The sequence below is a fragment of the Rhinolophus ferrumequinum genome, chromosome 13 (genome assembly GCF_004115265.2).
Source record: "Rhinolophus ferrumequinum isolate MPI-CBG mRhiFer1 chromosome 13, mRhiFer1_v1.p, whole genome shotgun sequence".
Lineage (NCBI taxonomy): Eukaryota > Metazoa > Chordata > Mammalia > Chiroptera > Rhinolophidae > Rhinolophus > Rhinolophus ferrumequinum.
In genome coordinates, this window is record NC_046296.1 from 18,005,305 (window position 1) to 18,015,585 (window position 10,281).

Consider the following 10,281-nt stretch of genomic DNA (forward strand, 5'->3'; position numbering starts at 1 on the left):
AGTAGGCAGACCAGTCAGAAGACAATAGCTTGAACCAACATCGTGATGGCAGAGGAGGTGGAAATTAGCAGTTGCTTTGGAAACTACGTTGGAGATGAAATCAACCTAGTACCACAACATCAAGTTATCTTTTCCCATTTACACCAATGTCTGGCCCATACCTTCCCGGGCTCCAGACTCAGCATCCAACAGCCTTCCAGACACCCCTACGTGGATATCCCACAAACCCCTCAAAGTCAATACATTCCCTAAGTGAACTCATCATCTTCCCCACCAAACTGAACTTCTTCCCACATCCCAGACCTCAGGGCGTGGCAGTGCTATCCACTCACCGTCGGAGCTTCCTCCTCTGCCAAACCTCAAGTGGGCACCAAGTGCTTTTGCACCAGCCTTCTCCATACATTTTCCCCATCTGTCCTTTCCTCTCTAGTCCCACCTCCTGCTCAAGACCAGGCTCTCATCTCTTGCCTCGCCAACTCTGGCCTTGCCCTCTTCAAGCCATCATTCATACTGCAGCCACAGTGAACACAAAACAGCATTACTTCAAACTCTCTGACTGCTCCTGACTGCCTTCATGACAAAATCCAAGCCTTCAGCATGGCCTACGAGACACAGTCATCTAGCCCCTTCATACACCTCTCTGGCCTCAGTTTCCCTTCAGGTATCCTGCGCTCCCCTGGACCAAACTCCTTGTAGCTCCAATCACGCCACGTCCTCCGCTGCAAATGGGACTGTGCATATACTTCCGCTTTCCTGGTACACCTCCTCTCCTCACCTGGCCAACTCCAACTCAGTCTTCAAGATTCTGCTCAGAAGTACCTCCTGCGTAAAGCCTTAACGGAACTAGCTAATCCTGCTTCGTGCCCGGGCCGGTGTCTGGGTAGGACTCCACCACTGTCATTGTAACTGCGTTTCTCCAGGGAGAAAAGATGGAGCTCCTCAGGATCCGAGTGGATGAAACACTTAATACATTAATTTCAGTTCCCTCTGAAACCCACTTTTGTTAAAAACCAAAAACTGAATCTTAAGACTGCATCTGGAACTTCATCTCCTCTGTGAGAGATGATCTTTCTCAAGTGAGTTCTACCCTTAGGAGGAACCCAAGTGGAACCAAGAGAAGGAAGGAGGCACACTTCCAGTGATTCCATGAGCCACTCATGGTTATTGATCGAGCGTCGAGATGTCTCAGCAGAAGAGCCCACACATCCCCTGTGACATTTATTACACACCACTCCAACTCCTCCTCTGAGCACAGGAGAACAAACAACGTGAATCTATGCATTGTGCAGTCACACTCCTGTCCCACCCCCACCCTCTTATCAGAGCCTTTGCACATCGGCTCAGCCTCTGCTCTTCCCACACTTCAGTGAATAAATGCCTTCCCCTGCTCTTCCAGGCCTGTGTCTAAATCCGCTCCCCCCCCCCAAACCCAAGGTCCATGAAGTTCAGGACTTCTCTAACTCACACTGAATTCCTTCCATACTGGGCAGCTGAATCAAACAAGAAATATTAACTGCCTGTGGTATGTTTAGCATCTAATTGTTTTGATTGTTTCATGCGTCTTGGTTTTGGTTTTTTAACAGGATCTGAATCTCTGGGGTTGGGCCCCAGGAATTCACATTTTTAGAGTATGCAATGAAGTGGTCCTGGTGCGCACTTATTTTTGTGAAAGCCATCCAGAACAATCTGATCAAAGTCAGAGGTAGCTTTTTAGATTTCAGAACCACATACGAGACTACTAAATAAAACCCCCTGTGCTTGTCAAGACAGGAATTACAAATTGGTTGAGTTCGTGTATTATCAGATACCTGCCTGCTCTGAGTAGCCCACAGTTTAAAATGTCTGGCAGTTACTCAGTAATTAGATTGCAGGTTGTTGACTAAGTCTAAAGCATGGTCCCAGCCTATCAGCTGAAAAGCTATTTTAATTCATATGAAAAGAGGAAGGTAACTGAGTTGTTAGCTGGGTGGGCCTGAATGACTGTTAGAATTACTTAAATTTTTTTGAAGTTAAAAACAATGACCTAAGAAACGACTGCATGTGGAAAGGAAGGGCCCTGGGCTTAGGGAGTGCCACCTGTACCTGAGATCAGACACTATTAGTTCATCTAAGAGCAGTCAGGACTCTCAGAAACTGACTCATGCCATTTAAACACACAAAGCCCGGGATGCCAACAAATGAGATATAATGGGAAATATACAGTTCCAATTACTGGAACAATCACCCCAGGGCAACACCCCACTCCCCATTCCAAAGTTTAGTAATCAGAAACCAGGTTCGGCAAAGAATGACAGTAAGTGGTGGTGCCCTCCATGCGGATGTAGGGCTCGGAGCGTCTGGGGCACGTATGACAGGGCAGTATTTCTTCAACTGCATTCCAACGGAACGTGGCTCTGCCAGGCAGCACTCACAGATATGGAATAATTATTTTAAAAAAGAATTCAAAGTTACATGTTTACATTAAAACCAGACACAGCATAACTGTTTTTAGTGCTGTGATACCTGATCATAACAGTTTTTTCTTCCTGCTTGGGGTTTTTTTTAAACATAAATGTTTTCAGGTGTTCCCAGGAGCCACCGAGTGTCTGCAGTGGTGTTGGCTGCTTCTCCAGTGCTACATTGGCCTCCTCCCAGTGACCAGAGAACTCAGGGCCACCGAAAGCCACTCTTCATGTAACACTGGGCAAACTGACAAATTCCTCCCTTTGGTCTCTATGCAGAGCCCCAGCTTCTTATATCATTAACTTTTGATATACTTTTTAGTATCATGAAAGTTTGGGGGTATCAGATCTCAGCATCAGCCTTCCCTTGGGGCCTTGGCTATCCTTGTACTTTATTATATGTGCCGTGACTTGAAAAGGGGTGGGAGCTACATCCTTAGCGTATATTACTTCAACATGTTGATTTTTATTAGCACCAGGACTGTCATTCCACAAGTTGGACCAAAGAGTTCTGCTATTAATGTTCATCTTTTCCTAAGTCGTGTTTTTTTCCTCCTGCAAATTTTTCTATAAACTACGATGCCTGCTATAACCACATTACACTAAAATCTAGTACTAAGATAATATCTGACGTAACATCTACAGTAATACATTAAACTCCTACAGCTGTATTTCATGGGAGCCTCTTAAATATACAATCACCTCCAAGCATCTTCTTCTCCTAAACAAGATGAAAAGCATGGGGAAAGAAATCAATTTCTGAAAACTTTTACCAAAAAGCAAACAAAGGCAGTAAATATAAAAAAGTCTGTCTTGAAACAGAAAATTCTTCATAGAAAATTAAAGCCTTTACTTCAGGAATTTCATTTTGGTGCTGCATTCATTTACTCAGTCACTCAGTCAATCGTTTAGGGAGTAGCTGCTAAATGGTAGGTACTAAGAACTAGGCTAAGACCCTGCCCTCAAGGAACTTATACCCAACACAGAATCTAAGTACCCAGGATCAGATGGGCTCTGAGGTTACATGCATTCTGGGAAAACTTTCAAAAATCACTTAGCAGGCTTAAAAGAAACTTAATACATTTTTGTCCTGATTCCTTTTATTATTATTATTTTATGAGAAACTACAAAAAAGAGAAAGGGAGGGGGTGGCCCGGTGGCTCAGGCGGTTAGAGGTCCGTGCTCCTAACTCCGAAGGCTGCCGGTTCGATTCCCACATGGGCCAGTGGGCTCTCAACCACAAGGTTGCCGGTTCAATTCCTCGAGTCCCGCAAGGGATGGTGGGAAAGGCGCCCCCTGCAACTAAAATTGAACACGGCACCTTGAGCTGAGCTGCCGCTGAGCTCCCGGATGGCTCAGTTGGTTGGAGCGCGGGCTCTCAACCACAAGGTTGCCGGTTCAGCTCCCGCAAGGGATGGTGGGCTGTGGCCCCTGCAACTAGCAACGGCAACTGGACCTGGAGCTGAGCTGTGCCCTCCACAACTAAGACTGAAAGGACAACAACTTGACTTGAAAAAAAGTCCTGGAAGTACACATTGTTCCCCTTCCCCAATAAAATCTTAAAAAAAAAAAAAAAAAGTTTTTTTTTTTAAAAAAAAAGGGGAGAAAAAAGGTCCTTCACAGCTTCCAGAGCATGATCCAAACTCCTTTGTTTAGCAGGCGACCCTCACGGATCTGGAATGCCCCCCTCCCCCACTGTGCCCACCAGCTGACTCCTCCTTTCACTGTCGCTTTCTCTTTGAACTCTCTCCTTCCTTCATCCCTAGGCAGCGTATCCCAAGGTATTACGCCACAATTATTTGATGACCCATCACTCTCTCCAGCCAGACTGGGAGCTCACCTTTTTGAAGACACAGACTGATCTTTTGCCCTTTGCATCCTGAGTATCTAGCCAGGTACTAAGGCTGGAGATGGACGGATGGATGGACTGAGGTGAACCACAGAAAGAGTGACTCTAATTTCCAGTATTTGTAATAACCAGCTCTTTCCCGCTAGGATTCTTGGCCTGATTGTTTATACTCAAAAAAAGATGCATATGAAAGCTCTTCACTCACTCCCCTTGGATGCTGGAGGAGAAACGTCACTAGGGAAGCCCTCCCCTCTTTCATGTACAAGTCTCTAGACTGTCAAACAGTTTCCCCTTCTCTGGTGGGGTGTTTAAAACCAAAGTGAGAAAGGTCTGAGACGACTCACTGACAATATTTCAAATGGCACTCCTGTCTTCAATTTAGGTTTGTAATCATCACATAATTGTTTTTGGAAGGCGATTCGACACTTTAGTGATGAATACTTTTAAAAATATAGGCTATTTTATTTTTGAGATTTTAAGGGATTCTAAGTACCAAGCTTTTCTCTTTCAATCACACACGGCGTATGGCTTAACAACTCATGCTAGGTGCCATTAGTTGTCACTTCACCGATCCATTTTCCTTACACATGCTGCGGTCTACACCTACAGGATCAGACGAACAAGACTCAGAGCAGTCTGACGACAAGACAAGTCGCTCTAAGGAGCTCTAACTTCAGTTAGGACAGGGGTTCACCTTCCCCTGTTCAGGTTTCCTGAATAGGTAGGTATTCTCATTCTGGGTTGTCTGGAGATGCCACCTGTGATTAGAGAACAAGATAACTCTTGATTTGATTACAACAGCAGTTTTAAATATTTCCTTTGTGGGCCCAATGACTAACTTCCATGTGGCTATCGCAGCACAGGATTCAGGCCCTGGTAAACAGTGAATGAGCACAAGGGGTCAGGCAGGGGGTTAGGTGCTGGTGACACAAAGATGAACAAGACAAGAAGTGGCCAACCCAGGGAAGAGGTTGGATGTGCAAACTTTCTCAACAGAACTCAAGTGCTTGCAGCAGCTGTGGGTACAAAATGTGATGAGAGCACACAGAGGAGGCCGTGACTAATTCTGTCTCGGGAAGAGTCATCACAGTGTGTGGGGTGATGGAATGATGGGAGATAAAACTAACAAGAGCCAGATTAAAGGACTCCAGTCCACTTCTCATTAGTCACTTTCCTTGGGCAACTGCATTTACTTGCCAGGATTCGACAACTACCTCAAGTCAACAACTTCCACAGCTGAAATCTCAACTCCCATCTCTCTTTTAACTTCAGGCACATACTCTAATCTATCTCGGAACACCTCTCTCTATATACCGTGTTTCCCCGAAAATAAGACCTAGCCGGACCATCAACTCTAATGTGTCTTTTGGAGCAAAAATTAATATAAGACTCGGTCTTATATTATATTACATTATATTATATAAGACCCGGTCTTATAGTAAAATAAAACCAGGTCTTATATTAATTTTTGCTCCAAAAGATGCATTAGAGCTGATGGTCCGGCTAGGTCATATTTTCAGGGAAACACAGTATTTCAGAGGCACCTCCTATAAAATACATCTCTCTTGCCTCCCCGGACTTCCTCTTCCTTTTCATCTCCAGTTTTCAGAGTCAATGTCTAAACTAGAAACCTCACTGTCATCTTCTACGAGTATGGCTCCTCATCCCTCACCTCCAATTGGCCACCAAGTCCTGCCAATTCTACTTCCAAAATCTCTTTCAAAACATCACTTCTCTGTCCCTTCATTCCTGCATCTTCTCTCCCCCCAACTACTACGACAGCCACAAAACTAGTTTATCTACTCCAAACTCTGTTCCTATTTATTCATTCAACAAACTGGATGCAAGGCACTATGGGTACTACAGCAAACAAGACATGCAAAGAAAGTGCCTGCATTATGGACCTTTTTATTTGCTCATTCTAGCCAATTTCCTTTTTAAAATTAGTCTGGTCATGGCACATACTGGCTTCATGCTTTCAGTAGCCTCCCACTGCTTATAGAAGAAATTCCTAGCATGGCCCACAAGGCTTTTCAGTATCTGGCAAATCCTCCCCTTCCAATTTCTTGTTCTGCCATCCTCTCCCAGGCGCTTTTAATCCAGGCACATCCAGCTACTTCCGTTATTACAACCGCATGTTCCTTCAGGCTTTGCCTTGGCAAACGTTACTTCCTGTGCCTGAAACACGCTTTCCTTTCCTCCGCCTTGGGAGTTCCTACCCCAGAGACTCTGAGTTTCCAAGCCCAAACATGGCACTCATCTCATGGTACACCAATTATGTTTAGAAGCCTGCTTCTCCCACTTGTCTTGGATCTCCCAAAGGACAGGAGCTGTATCACACATGAGCCCACCTTGTAGCAGGTAGTCAGTGAGCCTCGGCTGCATGAGAAAGCAAGGAAGAAGCCTAGCAATCTGGAAAGGTTAAGAAGCAAAGGTCAGGAAAATTGGGAGCGGGATCTCACACCTCATCTGATGGCCTCTCCAAAGTTCTTACTTTGTGAAGTACTTTGTACCTCTCTGGGCTCTGAGGACAGAGCTTTCTTTAGGGACGTGTTTCCCAAAGTACAGGACAGGACATCTTTGAATAACACTATCAGGCACCTCTCTTCTCATTCCTTTCAATGTTTCTGATCTGGCTGGAAAAACACACCCAGCCGTGGTGACTGGTCTTGCTTTAAATTCACGACCGCTAAGTCCAAGAGCCCCGCAGTTCTACATTGCTCCCCTTCACTCACTAGAAACTTCATGTCTCTCCTCTGTTCTCACTCACTCTTTCCTGATCTTTCTTCCTATTTCACTGAGAAAACATACAACCAAAAGACCTGCCCTACGTCCCCACTCCACCTACTCGAGTCAGTACGCATTTACTCGCCATGCTCCCCGTTATGAGAAGTAAACTGCTCCCCGCTAAGGCCAACCACGCTCCACTTGGGCTACAGGGGCCATTCCTTCTTGCTTACTGACATCACTCCAGCAACTCTGTCTTCCCTCCTGTCTCACCAAGTTCTTCCTCTTTACCAGACCATTGCCACCAGCTTACAAATGTAATTAAATTTCTCTTACAAAAAGAAAGAAAAAGTAAAACCCCTCTCAAATCCTCTTCTCATTTCACCCATGTCTCCCCTTTCTAGGAAAATTTCTAAGCAGTTGCTTAACCCACGGGCTCCAATTCCTCACCTGCCATTCTCCTCGAACCCACCGCAATCAGACTTTTACCCCTCCTGCTCCTAGAAGTTGTTCAAGTTCACCAAAGAGCTCCATCACTTAGACAGCATTACACAGCGGACCATCCCCTCTCACTCAACAAGTTCTCCACGTGGCCTCAGGAGATCATCCTCTTTCGGTTTCTCAGTGTCATTCCTTCTCGGTCTTTTGTTGGTTCCTTCCCATCTTTCCAATTTCTTGAACATTTGTGTGCCTCACGGCTTAGTCCTTTCCATCAACCCACAGTCTTCTGGCTTTAAATACCATCTGCATTTATAACTCCAGTCCAGGGAGATTCTGAACTCCAGGCTCATAGAGCCAACTGCCTATTCAACATCCCCACTTAGATATCTAAAACCATATCAAACCATACACACCTAAAAACAAAATAGTGAAACCACTCCCTGCCCCAAGTCTGCTCTTCCCATTCTCCTCCACTGTAAGATAATAGGAACTCCATCTTTCAAGTTACTGAGTCACTTACCCCTCTCTGTATCTCACACTCCACATCTAGTATTTGTTAACAAATCTAGTGAGCCCTACCTTAAAATATAACTAGAATCCAATCACCTCTCACCACCTCCACTATTACCACCCTGGTCCAACTCACTAAAGGTCATCATTGCAATAACCTCCAGACACTTTCTACCTTCGATATATCAGCCAGTGTGGTCTTTTTACAATCTAAGTCAAATCATGTCACTCGACTGCTCAACCCTTCCTATGGCTTCGCATCTCAATCACAATAACATCACATCACGGACTCCAAGGCCTGCACACTTTGACCACCTCTGGCCTAATCTCCCCCTTGCTCATGCCACTCCAGTCACAATGGCTTCCCGCCTGTTCCCTGAACACACTTTCCACCTCAGGGCTTTTGCACTGGGTTTTTTCTCTGCCTGGAAGATTCTTCTCCCAGTTATCCACACGGTTCACTTCCTCACCTTCAGGTTTTCAAGTGAGCTGTCTTCACTACCCTATTTAAAATTGCAACTTCCCTCAATCTCTCATCCCTAAAATTTCTCTCTCTCATCCCTAAAATGTCTCCATCACACTGATACTACCTAACACATGGTTTACTTTGCTTAACATATGTTGTTGATTGTCTATCTCTATCTACCTGAGTTCCATGAGAGCAGAGATATTAGTTCTGTTCACTGCTGCATGCTCAGAGTCAAGAACAGTGCTGGCATGTGGAAGTGGCTCAAAGAGTTATTTGTTGAATGAATAAAATAAGAAATTCTCAGTTTACTGCTGGCAATGCAACACTTGCTAACCCCCTTTTAGGGCTCAGCACCTTAAAAGGTAAAAGTATCAAGTCAGAATTTAGTAACATTAAATTGAAAAGTTTTGCTTTCATTCGGTTTTAATTACTGTTAATTTAAGATACTAGGTTTCTATCTGCTCTCGGTAACAGGTCTTTTTAAGTTAATACATGTTTTTAGGTTTAAAAAGTTTCTCCTAAGAAAAACGTTAAGAAATTATAGTGGGGCTAGCAAAGAGCCATGGCAAAAATAGTGACAGTGGTATCTGAATAAATGAAATTTAGAAACTCTCTTAGGGTAGAGTTGTCAGATAAAATACAGGACGCTCAGTTAAATCTGCATTTCAGATAATGACTTTTTTAGTGTGTGCCCCAAATATTGTATGGCACACACCTGCACTAAAAAATTACTCGTTGTCTGAAATGCTATTTGAAACGGGCATCTTTTTTTCCCCCTAAATGTGGCAAACCTCTCTTAGGAGAACAAAGAAATTACACCCAGCTCCTTGTCGCTTCAATTTCGATCTATCCTACCTACAGACTAAGTGGCTTTTATAACCCAACAGATGTGGGAGAGTACTGAGGCCTGAGCTCCTGAAAATCAAAGAGGCAATGGCCCACAGTGTTCTTTTGGAGGGGAATGGCCCTGGCAGCTCAGAACAAGCAGTCCCGCCGCATCAAACCGGGGGAGGAGGCACGAGGAAGGGGGGTGTTCCGGGCCCAGCTCCCTTTCCCAGCTTCTCAGGCACCTGCTCAGCGGAGGCCAAGGCTTGGCAGCCACTTTCCGGCCCTTACCAATGTTGCCTTCGATGGAGAGCCTTCGGGGCCCGCGCCCCGGGTGCAGGCCCCTGGAAAGGGGCACGCCCTCGAGTGGGCTCTGAGCCATGGATCTGGCGGGTACTCGCAGCAGCTTTAGAAAGAGCTTGCCTGCAGCCATCCCACCCACGACTAGCACAACGAGCACTTCCGCCCAGAACACTTCCTCCGAGAGCACTTCCGCCCCCGCTATGGCCTTTCACGAGCTCCGGCGCGCCTCTGACGTCAGGAGGCCGCCAGGCAGGAAGTGGGTGGGGTTAAGCTGACTGGGAAGGAGAGGCCAAAGGCACCGCTCTGGTGTCGCGATGTTTGTGGAGAAGCATTGCGAGAAGGAAAAGTCGTCTAGTTTGGGACTTGGGAGAGTTTGTTGGTAACTGAAGGTGGATGGGTGTGATTAGCCCCTCAGTATTTGTTCATGGGATAAATAACATTTTGAAAAAGATGTAATAATTCCATCACTTTTGCATTTTTGTATAACCTTAAATTTCATAACTAAAGACAAATCAAAACATTGTAATTTTAAACGAGATTTCTTTATTCCAGGTGTTTGTTGTCTGGTTTTTATTCTCATATGGGATAAAATTGGACGGTTTTAAGTAGGAAAATGACGCAATCTGATAATTTACACAAATTAACTTTTCCCCATTCCCTGCAACGCGCAGCGCAACGCTGGCACGTTATTGACAAAAATCAACAAATTAGTTCAG

General features: G+C 45.1%; 1 protein-coding gene across 3 annotated transcripts in view; it reads right to left on the minus strand.

Annotated features, from left to right (window-relative positions):
• Nucleotides 1-9,764, minus strand: part of DGUOK (deoxyguanosine kinase) — a 28,927-nt gene extending 19,163 nt beyond the window's left edge. The window contains exon 1 of one of the 3 annotated variants that reach the window (XM_033124486.1): nt 9,554-9,764. In XM_033124486.1, coding sequence (XP_032980377.1) covers nt 9,554-9,695 — 142 coding nt within the window. In that variant the 5' untranslated portion in view covers nt 9,696-9,764. The remainder of the gene's footprint in view (nt 1-9,553) is intronic. The other 2 variants (XM_033124487.1, XM_033124485.1) reach the window with 2 other exon arrangements.
• Between the last annotated feature and the right edge of the window lie 517 nt (nt 9,765-10,281).